Below are 22,766 nucleotides of genomic sequence, written 5' to 3'. Positions count from 1 at the left end.
CTTTTGTGAGTCACAGCTGAAGAAGTAAGCTGTGACTCACGAAAGCTCATATCCTACCAGAAATTTTGCTAGTCTTTAAGGTGCTACTGGACTCTTGCTCTTTTCTAACCTCACAAGGTAGTTGTCATGAGGATTAAAGGGGTTGAGGGATGTTCAGAGCTGCTTTGGGTCCCCGATCAGAAAGGAAAGTGGATATAAATAAAGAATGGAATAAAAATAATAGAGTGACAGGACACTGTGGCAATATATATATGCTACAGATTTAAAAAATAGCCTGCTGAAGGGGATGGTGAACCCAGGGTGAAATGGGGCCACGTGCAGGCAGTAGGGTTGCCAGGTCCCTCTTCGCCACCAGCGGGTGGTTTTGGGGGGGCGGAGCCTGAGGAGGGCAGGGTTTGGGGAGGGGAGGGACTTCAATGTCATAGAGCTCAATTGCCAAAGCGGCCATTTTTCTCCAGGTGAACTGATCTGTGTTGGCTGGAGATCAGTTGTAATAGCGGGAGATCTCCAGCTATTACCTGGAGGTTGGCAAGCCTAGCAGGCAGGGATGTGTGGAAATTTGCCCCTTTCCGTTGACATGATCACCTCATCTGCTTTGGGGATGCCCTTTCTGGAAAGAAAGAGACTTAGGGAGTTGGGTTTGTTTAGTTTGGAGAAGAAAAGGTTGAGGGAGACATGATAGCCGTGTTTAAATATTTGAAGGGATGTCATGTTGATGAGGGAACTAGCTTGTTCTCGGTTGCTCCAGAGACTAGGACACGGAGTAATGGATTTAAACTAAGAGAAAAGCAATTCCACCTAAACATTAGGAAGAACTTTCTGACGGTGAGGGCTGCTCGACGGTGGAATGTGCTGCCTCGGAGGGTGGTGGAGTCCCCATCTTTGGAGGTCTTTAAGCAGAGGTTGGATGGCCATCTGTCGGGAGTGCTTTGATTGTGGGATCCTGCATGGCAGGGGGAGGGTTGGAGTCAATGGGGATCTGGGGGGAGGTAGTTGTGAATTTCCTGCATTGTGCAGGGGGTTGGACTAGATGACCCTGGTGGTCCCTTCCAACTCTGTGATTCTATGATTCTATGAAAGCAGCTCAAGACCTTTGGTCAAAGGAGCTAGTAAATAAATGGAATGGAATGGAAAGCAGGTTTAGGGAACTGCAGAGTTGCGTAAAACTGGTTAGCCCCCCCAAAAGAACTGCTGCAGTTTGTGGGTAACAGCAGAGAAAAAAACCCTCCATTTGCAAGCAAGCTGAATCACCAAGGGTTAACGCTGGTTTATAAAACTGTAAAATCTCCCACTTCCTTCATCAACTCAGAAAGACTGTTGGGGTCTTGGTGAGATGCAAATGTGATTAACGGTGATCAGCAAATCCATCGACAAATCAGCAGAAAGGCAGACGATTAATCAACTAATCATTTCATTAGATGACAGCCTTAGCGACGTGGGCCCAGCAAATGAGCCTCTTCATCTTACCTCTCCGTTGAGGAAGCAATAGAGGATAGCCACCACGAAGCCCTGGAAAAGAGGAGAAGCAGAGAGAGGAAATGAACAACGAGATTGTCATTTCGTTGCCTTTGTTCTCTTGCAAGGGGCAGAGGCCTCAGAAAGAGTCGATCATGTTCTCGGTCCGCCCCCCCCCCCAACCTTTTTGAGCCTGTGGGCACCTTTGGAATTCTGACACAGGGTGGTGGGCACAATCGCAAAATGGTTGCCAACCTCCAGGTGGCGGCTGGAGATCTCCTGCTATCACAGCTGATCTCCAGCCGATAGAGATCCATTCACCAGGAGAAAATGGCCGCTTTGGCAATTGGGAGTGTTGTGCCCAAATATAAGGGCTGGTATACAACACTAAGGAGCCCCGTGGCGCAGAGTGTTAAGCTGCAGTACTGCAGTCAAAAGCTCTGCTCACGACCTGAGTTCGATCCCGACGGAAGTCGGTTTCAGGTAGCCGGCTCAAGGTTGACTCAGCCTTCCATCCTTCCGAGGTCGGTCAAATGAGTACCCAGCTTGCTGGGGGTAAAGGGAAGATTACTGGGGAAGGCAATGGCAAACCACCCCGCAAACAAAGTCTGCCTAGAAAACGTCGGGATGTGACGTCTCCCCATGGGTCAGGAATGACCCGGTGCTTGCACAGGGGACCTTTACCTTTTTATACAACACTATGTACTCATATGCACACACATAGACGCTTTAGGGAAGTTGGCATCCAAAGGCTATGAGCCAACAAATCACACTCTCTGCCTGGTACTGCCTCTCACCATAATGAGAGAGAGCTGTCTTTGAATTAGCTCACAGTTACTCTTACCTCTATCCTTAGGAATGTAGTTTCTGTTTCCTAGCTCACAAGATCAAGCACTTGCTTAGTTACGCCCTCGGGCAATATCTATAGGCTATGCTAATTACCATAGAGTAGACACCTAATGTGTATTGGTGCTTTTGTGTATCAATCTGCTTGTAAGCAGCTATGGGCCTGCCCCATTCTAATGCATAAATGATGCTTACTTTCCTTTGATCTCTTGTGGGTAGCCCTGTGCCTTGTCTGTGGTTATCCCACCCGGCTCTGTGTTTTTGAACTTAACCTCCTCCTTGTTGTCTGTTCATTGGACTGGCTTAAGACAACCAGGCACTTCAGGTCTCTATGGCCTTGAAGTCCCTCCCCAAACCCCGCCCTCCTCAGGCTCCACCCAAAAAACCCTCTTGCCGGTAGCAAAGAGGGCCCTGGCAATCCTATTGTCAGCAGACGACTTGATGCGGGGTTGGTTCCATGGAAACAGAAAGGCTGCAACTGCTTTTTGTAGCAGATACAGCAGCTGAAAGAAAATCCCCCAAACGATAGTGGGATTTCGCTGATGTGGCAACAGGAATAGGACTGAGCATTCACGAAATAGGATGAAACTCCTGTTTGTGTGTGTTTGTGGGGAGGGGGCCGGAGGGGACCGGCTTACCTGGAAGGAACCCAGCACCAGTTCAAAGACCAACTTGACCCCCCGTATCTCCTTCTGGGCGGTATCGGGGAAGAAGGCAAAGATGATGTAATGGATGCCAAAGAGAGGGATCAGGAGGAGGGTGGATTTGGCCAGTCTCCTGTTGATGAACAACCAGAAATACAGAGGATGGTTACACAGGGCGGCGGCTGGAGGGGGAAAAAATCTGACGCGACAGCGTCCCAGTAAAAAACCCAGAAGTGACATAGGGTTACTCTAGGAATCCCTATTGTTTTCTGGTGATTCCTAGAGCTACCTGTGCCACTTCCATTTTTTTAAGTATATGTGATGCCAAAGCAGTGTCCAAGATGGGGAACGGATCAGCAGCATTGCTGTGAGGTTCTCCCACGACTTTGCTTTTAATTCTTATTAACTTCTCTTGTAAAGCTGTCAGAGCAACTCTTGGCAGTTCAGGACTCGTAAGAGCATCCGAGTGTTTGTTGTTTTGGCTTCACCCTCAACTGGATCTACGGTAGGACTCTAATCTTATCTGCCTTGGGTGCTGAGTAATGCTATCTTGGAGACGACTCATTATAGCCTCATTATAACACGGAGCTAACTTCTTTGGCCTCGTAAAAGAAAATCTTTAATTAGACACTTCCATTTTTTTTTAATGGAAGCGACATGATGCTGCAGCCAGAATTGTCGTCCCCCCACATATCCCCCCCACGGCCCTCCCGCTGGTTGCGATCTTCAGACATGCCTTGCTTCCAACAGCAAAGGCAGATTCTACGTCAAAGCTATGACATTTAATGTTAGGAACAAGGCTTTCACTTGGCTTAAAGTCCTATAATCATGTCATTCAGTATACAAATAAAAGCTGCGTGTCTTTCTAGGGCCTTACCCTGTTATTCTTATGTGGAAAAATGAAAGAACTTTGTTACAGGTTAGTTCTGAAATGTGTAATAATAGAATCACAGAGTTGGAAGGGGCCATACAGGCCAACTAGTCCAACCCCCTGCTTAATGCAGGATCAGCCTAGAGCATCCCTGACAAGTGCTCGTCCAGCCTCTGCTTAAAGACTGCCAGGGAGGGGGAGCTCACCCCCACCCCTGGGCAGCTGATTCCACTGTCGACCAACTCTTACTTTAAAAAACTTTTCCCTAATATCCAGCTGGTACCTTTCCGCCCTCAATTTAAACCCATTATTGCGAGTCCTCTCCTCTGCTGCCAACAGGAACAGCTCCCTGCCCTCCTCTAAGTGACAGACCTTCAAATACTTAAAGACAGCAATCACATCCTCCCTCAACCTCCTCTTCTCTAGACTAAACATTCCCAACTCGCTCAGCCTTTCCTCGCAGGGCTTGGTCTCCAGGCCCCTGATCATCTTCATTGCTCTCCTCTACCCACGCTCGAATCTGCCCACATCCTTTTTGAAGCGAGGCCTCCAGAACTGCACACAATACTCCTCTGTTGATGCACCCCAAGATCACATTAGCCTTTTTTTGTCGCTGCATCATGCTGGCTGCTCATATTTAACTTTCGGTCCACCCGTATCCCAAGATCTTGTTCGCACACACATACAGTGCAGGAAATCACCTTCAGGGAGAGCTAACGATTATACTTACCGCTTCTCTTCAGCCCCACATTACGGCACCTGATGGGCAGGTTGTATTGCCAGTGGTGTAAAGACAGGTCAATAACCCATATGTATCAGTAAAAGACTTTGGCCCCTCACCCCACCAGAATTAATTTCTGCCAACACCCATGCTCTTTCCTCTTAGGGTTTAATTTTCCCTGCGGAAGTGTATCTACCGAGGCTTTGCTAAACCTGCTGGCCTGTCACAGAATCATAGAGTTGGAAGGCACCACCAAGATCATCTAGTCCAACCCCCTGCACAGTGCAGGAAATTCACAACTACCTCCCTCACCCACACCCCCCCAGTGACCCCTACTCCGTGCCCAGAGGATGCCCAAGATGCCCTCCCTCTCATGATCTGCCTGATGTCATAGAATCAGCATTGCTGACAGATGGCCATCTAGCCTCTGTTTAAAAACCTCCAGGGAAGGAGCGTCCGCCACCTCCCAAGGAAGCCTGTTCCACTGAGGAACCGCTCTGTTAGGAAGTTCTTCCTAATGTTTAGATGGAAACTCTTTTGATTTAATTTCAACCTGTTGGTTCTGGTCCGATCTTCTGGGGCAACAAACAACAACTCGGCACCCTCCTCCATAATGACAGCCCTTCAAGTACTTGAAGTATCAAGTCCCCTCTCAGTCTTCTCCTCTCCAGGCTAAACATACCTAGCTCCTTCAGCCTTTCCTCATAGGACCTGGTCTCCAGACCCCTCACCATCTTTGTTGTTCTCCTCTGGACATGTTACAGCTTGTCATTTATTAACTTCCTTTTACACCATTTTTATGCTGCGGACATGCCGCTTTATAACATTTATAAGCTATTTATATGCACTGCAAAATGCATTAATTTCTATAGAAAAAATCTGGCACGAGGAAGGAGAAACAGACGCAGAGGTGAAGACTCTTCGGTTAGTTTCCCTCAAGGCAGAAACGATATCAAAAACTGGATATTCGGATTGAACCAGCCTGCCTTTCCAAATTCAGTTCATTCCTAATTCCAGTGCATGTTCATATGCGTGGTTCAGCCACCAGCAGCACCACTCATTAACACATGCGTGCTGGCCCTTGCGCAACAATGTGTGACTGCTTTCTCAGGGGAAAATGCTCTGTGCGCATAAATGTGGCCGACACTCTGAAGGCTTTTTGCTCGAATGCGCAAGAAAGGCCAAGTGGAAAACGGAGCTGATATAAAATGACAGTTTTTCACATCTCTGCTTCCAAAGGTCCCATTGATTTCCACGGGAGACGTAAGCACATGCTTAACTCACTGCAGCTAATGAGACCGCAAAGTGCTTAATTTGGGTTGGATCATTCCCCAAACGCCTTTCAGAAAATGGGGGCTGGCAGCGGATCTAACTGCTTCTAAATTTAAGGCAACAGAAGTCCTCCAAATTCAGAGCACTAGAGGCTGAGTCACGGGAACAACCGGCCTTCTGGCTTCAGACCCAAGACGGGCCTGGCAAGGATGGAGACATTTTCGATCAAGACATTGGCTAAACGGACGAGAAAGCACGAGAGATAAACAGAGGGGGGAAGAGATACACAGCCCGCTCTCTAGGGCAGTCCCATTGAAACAAATCTTTTGGCTGGCAGGAGCAAGGGGGGCTTAAAACTGTCATAAACAAGAAAGGGAACAAGACTTTCGACCTGCGCTCAGCCGCTTCAGTCAGGAACACATGAACTCATGAAGCTGCCTTATACTGAATCAGACCCTCGGTCCATCAAGGTCAGCATTGTCTACTCAGACCGGCAGCAGCTCTCCAGGGTCTCAGGCAGGGGTCTTTCATCATCAACTACTCGCCTAGTCCCTTAACTGGAGATGCCGGGGATTGAACCTGGGAACTTCTGCATGCCAAGCAGAGGCTCTACCACTGAGCCATAGCCCCTCCCCACTCATCTGAGCGGGGTCCTCTGTGAGCGCCACTGTCCAAATTGGCAAAATCAACAACTGCCTGTGCATTCTCAGTAGAGGGCCCCCGCCTCAGGGATAGGTTTCCAGGTCCCTCTTTGCCACCGGTGGGAGGTTTTTGAGGTGGATCCTGAAGAGGGTGGGGGTTGGGGAGGGACTTCAATGCCATAGATTCCAATGGCCAAAGTGACCATTTTCTCCAGGGGAACTGATTTCTGTCGCCTGGAGATCTGTTGTAATAGCGGGAGATCTCCAGCCATCACCTGGAGGTTGGGAACCCTATAGGTGGGGCTGAGAGAGTTTGAAGACTAGCCCAAGGGAGGGGCTGTGGCTCAGTGGTAGAGCCTCTGCTTGGCATGCAGAAGGTCCCAGTTTCAATCCCCGGCATCTCAAGTTAAAGGGGCTAGGGACGTAGCTGATGTGAAAGAACCCTGCTTGAGACCCCGGAGAGCCGCTGCCAGTCTGAGTAGACAATACTGACTTTGATGGACCAAGGGTCTGATTCAATATAAGGCAGCTTCATGTGTTCAAGGTCGCCCAACACTGGAATGGCCTGCCCAATGAGGTCAGGAAGACTCCCCGATCCTGGCTTTCCACACTGAATTATTCAAGAGGGCCTTTTGCACAGGATATAGGTCTGCACTGTAACAATGTAGTTCGACAGAAGGTTGGGGTAAAGGGACTGTCGACTTTCAAAGCAGTGACATTCATGTCATATCTGGCCCTCATAACAATTGAGTTTGACCCCCTTGGACTATCCAATCTGTTGCTATAAATAGGTTCTGACTGTGTCATTTTTGCATCCGTGGACTTACGGGTGGACCGTAAGTTAAATATGAGCAGCCAGTGTGATGCAGTGACAAAAAAGGCTAATGCGATCTTGGGTTGCATCAACAGAGGCATAACATCCAGATTGCAAGATGTCATAGTTCTGCTGTACACGGCGTTACTCGGGCCACACCTGGAGTCTTGTGTGCAGTTCTGGAGGCCTCCCTTCAAAAAGGATGTGGACAGAATGGAGCGGGTGCAGAGGAGAGCGACGAGGATGATCAGGGGCCCGGAGACCAAGCCCTACGAGGAATGTTTCGTCTGGAGAAGGGGAGGTCGAGGGGGGACATGATTGCTCTCTTTAAGTATTTGAAGGGCTGTCACTTAGAGGAGGGCAGGGAGCTGTTCCTGTTGGCAGCAGAGGATAAGACTCGCAATAATGGGTTTAAATTGTGGGCGGAAAGGTAACGGCTGGATATCAGGAAAAATTCTTCGACAGTGGAATCGGCTACCTAGGGCAGTGATGAGCTCCCCCTCACTGGCAGTCTTTAAGCAGAGGCTGGACTAGCACTTGTCAGGGATGCTCTAGGTTGATTCTGCATTAAGCAGGAGGGTTGGACTAGATGGCCTTTATGGCCCCTTCAAACTCTATGATCTTATCCAGGTCAGGGCGCTAAAGAAATTATGCTATGCTAAATGCGGAGGGTTCTCGAAATGGCACTTCTGGCATTGTGACATTTTGCATTTACTCACCTCCCACGGCACATGCTTGGCTGTCAACGGGAAGGGAAAGGGGAAATACACAGCTTATGCTTTATTAGATGTTGTGTGTGAGTGTTAAGTGCCGTCAAGCGGAGGGAAACACGCTGTTGCCATTTTTCAGCGCTGTCCGTGCCTTTCGTGCAATGGCCCCAACAGTTTTCTTCCCCTGAGCGGCTGGTATGTTCACAACACGCCATGCCCGCTCAATGAAGTCGTGGTAATGACTCCGGAACCACAATATGATCTAGATATGACTGTGCAGGCTCTCTTCAGCGCAGGTACACATTACTTTAATGTACTTTTGGACTCAGGTGTCTAGACTCATTCCCCCCCCCTTTCAATTTATACTGATTTTTATGTCATGTAAGGTGAAGGACGGCCTTCCAGGGGAGATTCTCAACCCAAAAAGAAAACTGAATTTCTCACAGCAATTCAGACGAAGGCAATGAAGATGGTCAGGGGTCTGGAGGAAAAGCTGAAGGAACAGAGTAACTTCAGGCTGGGGAGGAGGACTGAAGTGAGACAGTGGCCCTTGTTAAATATCTGAAATATCTGAATCCTAGTGTGGGAAGCTAACTATGGTTAAAATAAACCAGGGTTTAATTTTAGGTCTAAACTGAGTCAATGGCTCATTTGTTCTTGTCATGACAAAACATGCTCCGGTAGGCAGTGCCTGGCAACCAGTGGGAGAGTTATCAGTAGGGGGGGGGGGGAGGAAGTGCAGAGCATGCTGCGCTATGTCACTTCTGGTAAAAAGTGGAAATGAGAAAGGGTAGCTCTAGGGATCTCTGGAATTCCTATGGTAAAACCATAGTTTCCGGAGATTCCTAGAGCCACCCCAGAAATGGCAAAAGGTCGCTCTAGGAATTGTTGGAAACTCTATGGTAAAGTTTCTAGAGCCATCCTTTGTTACTTCTGGGCAGGGGATCCCCTGATCTGGCCCACGGGCCTTATGTTTGACATCTCTGTTCTAGTCGGCTCAGCAAATGTAGATTTGGAAACGTGCCCTTGCCAAGGTAAAGTCCTGTTCCACCCTGAGCTGCCCCGTTTGGCTGAATCATTCATTATTCCGCAGGATAATTAAAGTCTCTGCCTCTTCTTCCCGCAGCCCTGATTTCCTTGTCAATTTAGACAGAAGCAGCACCAGGGTCCATAGCTCATGAATAGCTAATGTTGCCTCTAGCCAGACCGGCAGATGCCCCTAATGAGGTCAGAGGATTGCACTTATACTCCGAGAAAGTGGCATTTGACTCCACCCCCACCCCCGATTGGGGACATAGTTCAATATGCTGATTTAATCAGAAGTCCCGAGCAAGTGACATCTTGAGTTGGAAACAACGGGCGGCGAACATCCGGTGGCCCGTACGACAAGGTCCGTGACAGCTGCTCGCCGAGGGTGATCGAGTGTCTCCACTCGGCCACGAAGCCGGGTGACCTGGGGCCACGTTCCCCACTCTCTCAGCCCAACCCACCTCACAGGTTGTTGCGAGGAGTGGAATGACCACATGACTCACCCCGAGCTCTTTGGAGAAAGGATATGCTAGCGTTCTTGGGCACGATACTGCCAAAATGAAGCTGGTTTGAGTCCAGAGATTTCATTGAGAGAGTAGAGCAGTGGTTCCCAACCTTTTTTTGACCAGGGACCACTAGGACTTTTTAGTTCGGTGCAGGGACCCCAAGGTTCAAAATAAAAATTCCGATAATTTTAAAATAAACTTTAATCATAACTGTTAGTTAAACATTAAACTTAGAATAATATCTGAATATATATATTTTTATAATAGAAAACTTTTAATTGAAAATATTAATTTATTAAGGGTTTATTAACTTTCTTTCGCGGACCTTAATTTAGTTCTTGCGGACCCCTGGGGGTCCACGGACCCCTGGTTGGGAACCAATGGAGTAGAGGGACAGAATCCTAGCACTGAAAAGGACCTCAGAGTTTCATAAGTACATAAGAAAGGCCCTGCTGGATCAGATCAAGGTCCATCAAGTCCAGCAGTCTGTTCACATGGTGGCCAACCAGGTGCCTCTAGGAAGCCCACAAGCAAGACCACTGCAGCAGCATTCTCCTGCCTGTAGTCCAAAGCATCTAATATAATAGGCATGCTCCTCTGATCCTGGAAGGAATAGGTCTGCATCATGACTAGTATCCATTTTGACTAGTAGCCTTGGATAGCCCTCTCCTCTGTGAACATGTCCACTCCCCTCTTCAAGCCTTCCAAGTTGGCAGCCATCACCACATCCTGGGGCAGGGAGTTCCACCATTTTACTATGTGTTGTGTGAAGAAATACTTCCTTTTATCTGTTTTGAATCTCCCACCCTCCAGCTTCTGGTATTATGAGAGAGGGAGAAAAGCTTCTCCTTGTCCACTCTCTCCATACCATGCACAATGTTATGTGTGTGTGTATGTGTGTGTGTTAAGTGCCGTCAAGTCGCAGCCAACTTATGGTGACCCCTTATGGGGTTTTCAAGGCAAGAGACCTCTATAATGTCTCAACTGCCTTCTTTTCCAAGCTAAACAGCCCCAGTCGTTTCAACCGCTCCTCACAGGGCCGTTGCTCCAGCCCCCTGATTATTTTGCTTGCTCTTTTCTGCACTTTCTCAAGCTCTGTAATATCCCTTTTTTAGGTAACTTCCTGCCACAGGCTTGTTGACCAGCTCTAGCCAGTCCCCGTTTTGATGACCTAAGACATTTTCCTCATCTTTAGGGATGAGTCATCACCAACTGGACGCTACCCCGAATCTTGTCGGCTTTCCCTAAAATCAGTTTAGAAGCTCTCGGTGAACTTCTTTGACATCAAATGCTAGCGGTCTGGTGCCATTTCGGTTCAAGTGAAGCCTGTTTCTTTTTGTAAAGGGTTGGATTGTCCTCAAATTTGCTCTGATGCCTACCAAATCTAAAGAGAACCACTGTGGTGTAGTGGTTAAGAGCGGTGGTTTGGAGCGGTGGACTGATCTGGAGAACCGGGTTCGATTCCCCACTCCTCCACATGAGCGGCGGATGCTAATCTGGTGAACTGGGTTTGTTTCCCCACTCCTCCACATGAAGCCAGCTGGGTGACCTTGGGCTAGTCACAGTTCTCTTAGAGCTCTCTCAGTCCCACCTACCTCACAGGGTGTCTGTTGTGGGAGAGGAAGGGGAAGGGGAGGTGACTGTAAGCCGGTTTGATTCTTCCTTAAGTGGTAGAGAAAGTCGGCATATAAAAACCAACTCTTCTTCTTCTCCTTCTTCTAAAGGGGGGTACTGGACATCATCATGGAGGAGAAGGCAAAAACTGTAAGCAGTAATGTAGCGATGGCCACAGGCATAGGTAGCTTTAAAAGGGGATTAGACAGATTCATGGAGGACAGGTCTATCAGTAGCTGCTAGCCATGGTGACTTAAAGAGGCAGTCAACCTCTGAATCCCAGTGCCACGAGGCAACATCAGAGGAAGGCCTCGGCCTCTGTGCCCTGTTGCTGGAACTCCAGAGGAACTGGTTGGCCACTATGTGAGACGAGATGCTGGGCTAGATGGACCACTGGTCTGATTCAAGAGATGTTGTTTCCCCCTTCATTATTTCATTTTTTTAATAACTGTTGGCTCCAGAAAGGAAGCCCCAGGTCCCAAATGAAGCACCATCAGAGAATCCACCTCTTGTAGAACAAGTTGTCTGACTGCCGCCAATGGCGTCTCGACTAAGAAATCCTTGATTAGCCTCCCAATTTCCCAAAGCCCTTGTTTCACGCCTCGCTAACTAATTCCGAGCGCTCGTCACTCTAAACCTCGCAGGTGTGATGGGCTGGGAACTGCCTGACAGTTCTTGACAAAGCAATTGGACCCAATTTTAGAACCGGATCACCTTCATTTCCATTCCTCAGGAGTTCAATTAAGAAACAAACAAACCCGGCAGGTCAATTGTAGCCTTTTTTTGTTTGCCTGGGCGACAAGCGAAGCGATTGTTTGCAAAAGCTGATGACCCCTCGAGGGCATGTTTGTACTCACCCCTTTTCAAATGTCAGAATAAAAGGCGAATCGAGATGAGATGTTGGGAGCCCCGTGAAATTTTATTTGCTTGTTCTAGCCCATTCATCCCACGTTTTAAAGAGGCTTAACACGGTGTATAAAAGACAGGCACCGTGCAAAATCCTTAGAACGGGAATAAAAAAAATCACAACCACCAAACCACAGTTGCCAATTTCTAAAGCGACTGCAGATAATAAAGGTTTGCTCCATATGGAGTTCCTAGTATTTGTTTTCTTTTAACTAGCTAACGCAGAGAACTTTGATTAGGATTGAGGACAGGGTGGTGTGTGTGTGGGCTAAGCATTTCCCCTGCGTCAGACTCAGGCTCAGGTCCACATACAGGTTTTGGTGGGTAGTCATGTTGGTCGTAGGGCTGTTTAGCTTGGAAAGAAGGTGGTTAAGGTCTATAAAATTATGATAGGGGTCTTAGGGCTGTTTAGCCTGGAAAGAAGGAGATTAAGGGGAGACATGATAGAGGCCTATAACATTGTGCATGGTATGGAGACAGTGGACAGGGAGAAGGTTTTCTCCCTCTCTCATAATACCAGAACACGAGGTCATCATCTGCTGAAGCTGGAGGGTGAGAGATTCAAAACGGATAAAAGGATTTGTTCACACAATGCTGAGTTAAATGCCCCAGGATGTGGTGATGGCTGCCAACTTGGAAGGCTTTAAGAGGGAAGTAGACATGTTCGTGGAGAAGAGGGCTATCCATGGCTACTAGTCAACATGGATACTAGTCATGATGCATCCCAGTTCTCTCCAGGATCAGAGGAGCAGGCCTATAATATTAGGCACCGTGGAACACAGGCAGGACAATTCTGCTGCAGTCGTCTTGCTTGTGGGCTTCCGACAGGCACTTGGTTGGCCACTATGTGGACAGACTGCTGGACTTGCTGGGCCTTGGTCTGATCCAGCATGGCCCTTCTTATGTTCTTTGGTAGTTGTAATTCAGTAGTCGCTCTTTCCATGAAGCTATTCATGGCAACTAGTAAAAATGGATACTGTAAAACCAAGTAAAGTTTTGCAAGGGAAGTGGGTTGGTGCCACAGGAGGGAGATGACCGTGCTTTTGGACAATGGATATTTGCTACATTTACGGGTCACTGAACAGACAAAACAGCCATGCGTTTTCAACCTTTGACTCTCAAAAGCTTATACCCTGAAAATCTTTTTGGTCTCTAACGACTCAGATCTAGCTCTACTTTATTTTACATATTCTGTGACAAACTGGAGGATAGAACAACTCCTTCTTAAACCAAACAATGGCCTCCTCAGAAAAAAAATGTTTTACTATGAGTTGTATGTTAAAATCAAGACCCCAAACTTACGAATACTGGCTTGTTTCGTTTCGGCCGACATCAGGAGAGTGAAGTTTCTGCACAAGGATTCGGATAATGCAAATGAAGAGGATGAAATTGGCCTGTGGGGGACAGAAAGCAGAAAAAAAGGAGTTTTAGGTTTCTCCTCTTGCTCATACCAAACTACCCATGGGAGCTTTCCGATCCAGGGGTAGCCCAATCATCTGTAACCTCTTGTCAAACGACGAAAGGTTCTACACCACATTAGATGTATGAACACATGAAGCTGCATTATACTGAATCAGACCCTTGGTCTATCAAAGTCAATGTTGTCTACTTAGACCGGCAACAGCTCTCCAGGGTCTCAGGCAAAGGTCTTTCACATCACCTACTTGCCTATTTGCCTAGAGAGCCAGCGTGGTATAGTGGTTAAGAGCGGTGGTTTGGAGCGGTGGACTCTAATCTGGAGACCCAGGTGCGATTCCCCTACTCCTTCACATGAGCGGTGGAGGTTAATCTGGTGAACTCCTACACATAATCCCCACATAATAGTGAGTAATACCCACTCCTACACATGAAGCTAGCTGGGTGACCCTGGGCTAGTCACAGTTCTATTAAGATGGTAGTTCTATTAAGCCCCACCTACCTCACAGGGTGTCTGTTTTGGGAGGGGAGGGGAAGGAGATTGTAAGCCGGTTTGATTCTGCCTTAAGTGATAAGAGAAAGTGGGCATATAAAAAACCAACTCTTCTTCTTTTTCTTCTTCCTTCTAGTCTCTAACTGGAGATGCCGGGGATTGAACCTGAGACCTTCTGCACGCCAAGCTGATGCTCTACCATTGAGCCACAGACCCTCCCCAGGATGTGAGGATAGTAGGATGTGAGATAAAAGTGGTCATCCGTATGGGCTTATAAGGTGACATTCTCGCAACAGGCCACCCCAACTTTAACATTTGTTTTCCTGGGTCACTGTTCATTCAAAGACCACGAAGATAAAACACCGCTCTGTGAGTGACAAGGCAAAGCAAGACAGGACGGCAGCCATCTTAGGCCTGACATCACCCTGCTCGAGACTTTGTGTTATAACATCCCAAGTATGATGATGTCAAACCCACAGAGCACAGCTAGGCACAGCGTTGACGCTGCAACAGGAAAAGAGGCTTTTCGGTTAGTCGGAAGACGGTCAGAGGAGACGGAGAGGTGACGAGTACCACAGCCTATTGTTAGCGCCTTGAGCCAGAAAACGGTTAAAAGGAAAGAGGTGAAGGGGCTTGTAATCCACACCCCTGGAGAAGCCCTGCCCTTTGTATTAGTGCAGTGGTTCCCAACCTTTTTTTGACCAGGGACCGCTAGGACCTTATTGTTCGGTGCAGGGACCCCAAGGTTCAAAATAAAAATTCCAAGAATTTGAAAATAAACTTTAATCATAACTGTTAGTTAAACATTAAGCTTAGAATAATATTTTAATATATATTTTTATAATAGAGAACTTTTAATTGAAAATATTAATTTATTATGGGTTTATAACTTTGTTTCGCGGACCTTAATTTAGTTCTCGTGGACCCCTGGTTGGGAACCAGTGTATTAGTGGATGAAAGTACATGCTGTGGAGTGATCTTGACGACACCCCTATCCTGGTCCATGAAGGAAACCTAGGGTTGCCAACCTCCAGGAACGAGCGGAAGATCTCCCACTATTACAACTGTCTCCAGCCAATAGAGATCAGTTCACCTGGAGAAAATGGCCGCTTTGGCAATTGGACTCTATGGCACTGAAGTCCCTCCCCTCCCCAAACCCCACCCTCCTCAGGCTCCGCCCCCAAAATCTCCCAGTATTTCCCAACCCGGAGCTGGCAACCCTAAGAAAACCTCATTAGAAGACCTTCAAAATATTTCTAGTCAGGGAATGTTGCTTCTTGCTTGTGGCTGCCAAACTCTTGAGTGTCTTGCAGAATTTGGATTCAGATGTGGACCAAATCTGTCCTTGGTTCTGGATTCTTGACTGGCGAAGGGGAAAGGATCTTGAATTTGAACGCAGATCTTAGCCTTCACTTTCCAGGGCTATGGTAGAGGAACTGGAATCCCAGGCCTAATCCTGAGGGCAATCCTGGACACCTCCTCCCCACTGGCTGTGCAGAAGGGAAGTCAATAGCTCAGCTCCCATTTTCCCCCACCTCCTGTCTGCCTTTCTTCAGGTGAAAGAAGGAGTCCATAGGCTGGCCAACAAAAACATTTCCTTTACTTTCGCTGAATGGCAATGAAGAAAACAGGCTCTTTCTTATAGGAAGATACCACATCTTACATTTCATCCCCCCGTTTGTTGGCGATAAGAAAAAACTGCCACCAGAGGACAGGAAAGTCGCTTGATTTCACATGAAGAGCTTTTTCGATCAACCCAGACCTCTCACCGTATCCAGAATCCCGTTACTTGGCATAATTTTGCTTCCCAGTTTTGTCTCCCCCTAGAACAGTTAGAGTCCATCTCAACAATTTATTCACAACTCTGCATCGAGACAGTATGAATTTAAGACCGTGCCTTCTAGTAAATTCCTTTCCTGGTTCTCATTAACTCCATTTTGCCTGTCTTGAATCCTCAGAGGAAGAAAGGCAGGATACATGTTTTCTAAATAAAGAAATAAACACCCCATTTCATTTACAAAATGGTCTCTCATTTCTTCTGTCCAGCGTGTACAGGATTAGCCCTATTCATGCTGTCTCCAGCAAATAAAAGGTTCACTAACAAACTGAATTTCAAGCTAAGGTATTTATCATTAGCTTATTCAAGTTCTAGAGAATGTGAAAGGACAATTATCTGATCAGATGCGATGGGGACATGTTACCTCCCCGAGTCCACCGTGTCTCGGAGTATCAAGCCAATGGCCCTTTTCCAAATAGCCCCACCCATGCAAGTGATATCATAACACAGAATGGGTGGAGCTAACATCTGAAAACTGAAAGGGTTACTGGGACCATTAGCACATGCTGGATAAAGTTACCTGTTGGTAGCAAACACAATGGGAATTTGGGAGGCTGACAGGTAGAACTCAAAAATTGAGTTAAGACAAATTGGGTCGGAGCCATCCAGTTTTTTTATTCAATCTCAACTGGTTCCCCTCCTTACTACAGGCCCTGGAGCACATAGCATTTGTCCATGTGGGTCCCATGGTGGTCAGAGGGGACCCCAGCCAGCATGGTGCAGTGGTTAGGAGTGGTGGACTCTAATCTGGAGAACTAGGTTTGATTCCCCACTTCTCCACATGAACGGCGGAGGCTAATCTGGTGAACTGGGTTGGTTTCCCCACTCCTCCACATGAAGCCAGCTGGGTGACCTTGGGCTAGTCACAGTTCTCTCCGAACTCTCTCAGCCCCACCTCTCACAAGATGTCTGTTGTGCGGAGAGGAAGGGAAGGAGATTGTAAACTAGTTTGATTCTCTTTAAAAAGGTAGAGAAAGTAGGCATATAAAAACCTTTTTTTTTTGGTCAATGGAAAAGCTAGTTGGATCCGACCCATTAGATCATAAGATGTCAAAGAATGTATCCAACACAGGCATGAACTGAACTTGAGAAGGATGCGAATTAGGGCTGAGACAGTTATTCAGGTTCTGTTCCTTACAGACATGTTCTGGCATGCTACCTTTTGAGAGTCTGTTAAACTATCGATTGCTACCTCAGTTTTTGTTTCCCCCCATAGAGGACCCAAAGCCAACAGGACGTTAGCTAAAAAAGGCAGCAAACAGGCGGTGAAAAACACAGATACGTTACCAATATAGACAGCAGGATGGGAGCCTTGATGATCCACCAGTAATGATGTTCAATTAAGTCCCAGCAACTGAAAAAAATAACAATTGTGGCTGAACAGATTCTTACTTTCCGACAACTTTTCCTGCCATCTACGAAGGTTAAACTTGGGACTTCTTTTGATCATTTAAGTGTTGCGGTTTGCAAACTTTTTGCCCTTTCCGCATGGCCGTATCTGGAATTTAAAGCGCTGGAGGCTGTAGAAGAGTTCAAGGTGTGTTCCTGGCAGGGTGCATTCAGCCTGTGAGTAGGTGGACAGTGGGAGAGCACATGATTTGCATGGGACGAATTTAAATTCAGTGCTTTCAACCAGAATAGACAATACTGGACTAGATGAACCAAATGCAGGACATCTTTGGGGGTCAGGACAATTAAGGTTGCCATCTCCAGGTTGGGAAATTCCTGGCGGTATAGGAGTAGAGCCTGGGGAAGGTGGAGTTTGAGGAAGAGAGGGACCTTAGCAGGGGTGTGATGCCATAGAGCAGGCGTCTCCAACATGGTGCTTGCGGGTGCCAAGATACCTGCCGACACATCTTCTGGTGTCTGCTGTTTTTAAGAGGGTGGGGCCAAGTGGGGCTTTTGCCCATTAAGGCATCTGATTGGCCATCGGAGAGTTGATTGGCTGTGCAGATCTCTAAGAACGTTGCTTTGTGCTGTGGACTCTTCGTCCAGGGCTGGAATTAGACTGGGTATCAGGAAATGGAAAAGTGCTCCAGGGGCTCGTGCAATGTGATGGGGTAGTCTGGAGGACAATTTCCCAACGGTCCCCCAAACCTGGAAATAGCCCTGTCCTTACCCTTAACCATTCTCAACTGCACACTTATGATACCGCTCATATGGCCAATTCGGCCCTGAGGAATGCCACAAAATTAAGGAAAAAGAAAAAGGAAAGGAACTATCTAGATAACCCATAAGAAAATTAGTATTTTTTAAATCTTGATTTACTGGGGGGGAAGCTTGTCAACTGCCAATGTAGTATGAAAGTCCACCCCTGCTAAAAGAAAAGAACCCTCAAATTATCCAATTCACAGATTCCCAGATAAAAGGCTTTATCCATCTGTCTCTAGCTTCGTTGAGCAGGTTGCAGCTAAACAAGGAATGCTGAAGTGTGTCTATTTGGCCAGAACCACGTCGACATACTCTTTCATAATAAGGTACCCTATTTAAACGACCCATTAATTCCCCTTATGGAAGGGCATTCAATCTAGCCAACATAAATAATCGTCTGTATTGTGGGATTGTCAGAAAATCAAAATACATGGGGAGGGACTGCGGCAAGTTTAGACCTCGGTGTGGAGGTGAGCATCCTCTACGTGTGCTACTTACCCGATATCATCAAAGTGAACCTTTGTGATCGCCCAAGCGCTGGTAAACAATGTTGGTGCCCCTGTCAAAAGATCAGCCGGATGAGCACCACAAAAAATCCCAAACACACACACACACACATAAAAAATGCACTTCTGAGGTACTCCAGTTCTGGATGTTGCTGCCAAGGAATTTCTGAAGAATTCTGCTGATCCAGGTCAGGGAAGAGGGGTGGCAATTATTTTCCTTATTGGGAGATTACAGCTAATTTCTTGACGTTTTATAGGGTTTTATAGTAGTAGCATTATATAGTAGTTAAGAATTTGGCAAACTAGAATCTGAAACTGTGGTTTGAAGTTGGCTTATTAAGCACAGTCAGTCTTCACTGTGGTTTTGCTCTCTCAGGAGGGCAGGGAGCTGTACCTGTTGGCAGTACAGTTGAAGACTTGCAGTAAGGGGTTTAAATTATGGGCAGAAAGGTACCAACTGGATATTAGGAACATTTTTTTTTACAGAGTAGTTCAGCAGTGGAATCGGCTTCCTAGGGAGGTGGTGAGCTCACCCCTCACTGGCAGTCTTTAACCAGAGGCTGGACGAACCAGGATTTGAATGAGCAGAATGGTGGGATACACACTAAGAAGCCAGGCCCCTGCTTTGAGGAGGTAGGGTTGCCAGCGCCAGGATGGGAAATACTTGGAGATTTTTGGGGTACAGGATGGGGAGAGCATGGTTTGGGGAAGGAAGGGGCCTCATTGGGATGGAATGCCATAGAGTCCACCCTCCAAAGCAGCCAGTTTCTCCAGGGGAACTGAGCTCTGTGTTCTGGATATTGTATTCTGGATATTGTGATTCTGGGAGATCTCCAGGCCCCATCTGGAAGCTGGCAACCATAGATAACTAAGGGAAATGAGAAAGGCAGAGATGGGGAACAGCCAAGGAAGAACATGCATTTGTTCAATAGGTTTAGGAGAACTACAGATCAGTGTCAAAGGCCTTTACTGAAAAATAGGGTTGCCAACCTTCAGGTGAGGGCTGGAAATCTCCAGGAATGACAACAGATCTCCAGACTACATACACTGCTTATTTCTTTCTTTCTTTAAAACATTTATTCCACTTCTCCTGGGGGGGAAAAAATGGCTGCTTTGGAAGTAGGGTTGCCAACCTCCAGGTGGTGGCTGGCAGTCTCCTGCTATTACAACTGATATCCAGCCGATAGAGATCAGTTCCCCCGGAGAAAATGGCCGCTTTGGCAACTGGACTCTAGGGCACTGAAGTCCCTCCCCTCTCCAACCCCACCCTCCTTAGGCTCCGCCCCAAAAACCTCCAGGTATTTCGCAACCTGGAGCTGGCAACCCTATTTGGATGGTGGAGAGCATGGCATGATACTCTACCAAGGTTCCTCTCTTTCCTAAACCCTACTCTCCCAGGCTCCAACTTCAATCTCAAGGTATTTCTGAACCCAGAATTGGCAACCTTATAGAAGAGGCAGATAGAGAAGGATTTGACAGCAAATGCCGGTGAAGTCAATTATTTGATTTCAAGAAGAACATGATAAAAGTTGTAAAACGTGTTCCTGTGAAAAGTGCTCTTGAAATGAAAAAGGTAAGCCACGATTATCATGGAGGTGCTTGAGGAAGAACAGCGTCAGCAAAGTCTCCTCTTTCAGCCTCCCTTATCAGGACTGTTTCCTGCGGCAGCCATTCCATCCTTTCGTTATAAAACAGTTTTATAAATTATCTACCCAAATTTGATGGCTTCCCTCTTCCTTTTCCTTCTCTTCCCCTTTTCTTCTTGAGTAGTGTATTCTATTCCAGATTTGTAGGTAGAATTGCCAGCTCCAGGTTGGGAAATACTTGGAGATTTTGGGGGTGGAGCCTGGGAGGGGCGGACTTTGGGGAAGGGAGGGACTGCAGTGGGGTATAATGCCATAGAGTCCACCTTCCGAAGTGGCCATTTTCTCCAGGGGGACTGACCTCTGTTGCCTGGAGATCAATTGTAACAACAGGAGATCTCCGGCCACCACCTGGAGGTTGGCAACCCTATCTCCAGGTGAACTGATCCCTGTCACCTGGAGATCAATTGTAACAGCAGATCTCCGGCCACCACCTGGAGGCTGGCAACCCTATTTGTGGGTCCTATTTTCAACTGTAAAACCACCTTGATTGTGATGACTAAGCGCTGGCACATAAATGCATCCAATCGGATCAAACAGACCAACCGACGAAGACATACGTACCCCAGCCAATCAGGATGTACCACCAGAAGTACTTCTTCTCCGAAAAGAAGGAGATGACCAGCAGGTTGTGAAGGTACAAGCCTTCGACCAGGAGCCAAAAAAAGTTGGCCATGATGCAGTATTGGAAGAAGACCATGGCCGCCTTGCAGCCGACCTGAAAGGAAAGATGGGAACCCGTTTCACTGAGGAGCAGGTCAGCTGGAGAAGTTTCTCTGCAGCTTCTACTGGTAGATGTGGGAATTGAGGAAAGTGACTCCCGTTCTGCAGAGGTAATGAAGGAAAGTGTTTTTAAACATCCTCTCTCTTCTTCAAACCCACTAAGGTTGCCAGGTCCCTCTTAGCCACCGGTGGGAGACTTTTCGGGCGGAGCCTGAGGACAGCGGGTTTTGGGGAGGGACTTCAAGGCCATAGAGTCCGATGGCCAAAGCCAGCGTGGTGTAGTGGTTAAGAGCGGTGGTTTGGAGTGGTGGACTCTGAGCTGGAGAACTGGGTTTGATTCCCTGCTCCTCCACATGAGTGGTGGAGGCTAATCTGGTGAACTGGATTTGTTTCCCTACTCCTCCCTGTGAAGCCAGCTGGGTGACCTTGGGCTAGTCACACTCTCTCAGCCCCACCTACCTCACAGGGTGTTTGTTGTGGGGAGGGGAAGGAAAGCTGATTGTAAGCCGGTTTGATTCTCCCTTAAGTGGTAGAGAAAGTTGGCATATAAAAACCAACACTACTATTTCTTCATTTTCTCCAGGGGAACTGGCCTCTATCGGCACAGCGAAGAATAATATGAGTGCTGTCACACATGCTTAATAATGCACTTTTAATCCACTTTTAATAGGCTTCAGTAATCGTTCGCAAGTAGATTTTGCCATTTCACGCAGTAAAATCCAGCTGCTAAGTGCATCAAAAGTGGATTGAACGTGCATGATTTGGCATGTGTGAAAGCGCCCGGATTGTCATTACTGGTGCAGAATGCTGCGGAAGGAAGGCGGCGGTAGCAGGTGTGCAGAGCTCAAATGCAGATAAGATTGAAACAGAAAGTTGCTTCTCAATGAAGGAGGGAGAGTCAGAGGGAGGAGGGAGGGGGGGAATTTAACCCCTTCATCCCCTGCCATTTTCTCACTGGAAAAAGCTACTTAAAGAGCTGTTTTTACTCGTTCTGGGCACACATCCTCAATGGCCTTCTTTTTCTTCTTCTATCTAATCTAGATTTCATTAAGAGTTGCATCTGCCACAAAGAGCCCTTTTCTTTCCTTACTGAGTCTATTTCTCTCCTAACTCTGTTATCTGTGCCTTTCCTTTCCCCCCTTTTCTCTCCTCCCCACTGTTAAACTTTCACCTTTATGAACTAAGGAGATTGGGCCTCCCTCACTGTGCCAACAGCCATGCACAGTGAGAGCATGACAGAAAACAGCAGCCGTGACAATAAATATCTGGAAGGTCATATGGGGCTGTGCTTCACAATGCCCTAGGACAGAAAGGCCATTTCTTAACCTTTGCGGTTTTATGCAGAAAATTCACCCTGTAGATGCAGATGAAGTTGGAGGAAGTCATCCGGGGGACAGATGGAGAGACCCAGGGAGCAAGTAGAGAGGCAAGACACAGAATGGGTGCAGGCAGGGAGCAGCTCGACCGAAATCTGATGCCTGCGTTGGCTCAAAGCAATTATGTGCCAAGTCAACCAGCTGGCGCCAAAGAAGCCCTGGAAGCAGAGCAACGGGAAGGGATCTGAGGACAAGCATTGGCCAGGAAAAGCTTCTGGGCTGGTGCGCTAGAGCATATGATGCGCTCATTCCCACCGAACAGGGCGAACCGATGCAACCACATTTAGTCCTCTTAGGCTCCTTTTTCTTACTTGATTGATTACAGAGTAGCTACAAGGCTCATTCGCAAAAATCCCTGCTTTGGAGTTACAAAGCACAGCCCGGATTTTGGCTTGAAGCACAGTAGGGCCAAAAACTGCATTCATGAGTCTCACAAAAAGTCTGTCTAGCAGCCTGTTATTCTGCCTCCAATTGTTGCCAGTCAGATACCTACGGGGAACTCACAAACAGGATTGGGGGCAATCAGAGTTATACTGCCTCAGAACATGGAGGTTTCACTCAGTTATCGTGGCTACTAGAGACTGCTAAAGTA

The 22,766-nt window shown here is 47.4% G+C and overlaps 1 protein-coding gene across 1 annotated transcript in view; it reads right to left on the bottom strand.

The window, feature by feature from the left end:
- The window catches only part of LOC130484241 (vasoactive intestinal polypeptide receptor-like), an 85,305-nt gene that overhangs the window by 1,385 nt on the left and 61,154 nt on the right, over window positions 1-22,766 (bottom strand). Inside the window, exons 6-11 of the mRNA XM_056857142.1 lie at window positions 20,640-20,793; window positions 18,425-18,485; window positions 17,063-17,129; window positions 13,332-13,423; window positions 2,940-3,078; window positions 1,468-1,509 (exon numbers count right to left, since the gene is read on the bottom strand). Coding sequence (XP_056713120.1) covers window positions 1,468-1,509; window positions 2,940-3,078; window positions 13,332-13,423; window positions 17,063-17,129; window positions 18,425-18,485; window positions 20,640-20,793 — 555 coding nt within the window. The remainder of the gene's footprint in view (window positions 1-1,467; window positions 1,510-2,939; window positions 3,079-13,331; window positions 13,424-17,062; window positions 17,130-18,424; window positions 18,486-20,639; window positions 20,794-22,766) is intronic.

This window comes from Euleptes europaea, chromosome 11 (assembly GCF_029931775.1).
Source record: "Euleptes europaea isolate rEulEur1 chromosome 11, rEulEur1.hap1, whole genome shotgun sequence".
NCBI lineage: Eukaryota > Metazoa > Chordata > Lepidosauria > Squamata > Sphaerodactylidae > Euleptes > Euleptes europaea.
The sequence above is the reverse complement of the archived record's forward strand: the minus strand, read 5'-3'. Positions and strand labels throughout refer to the sequence as shown.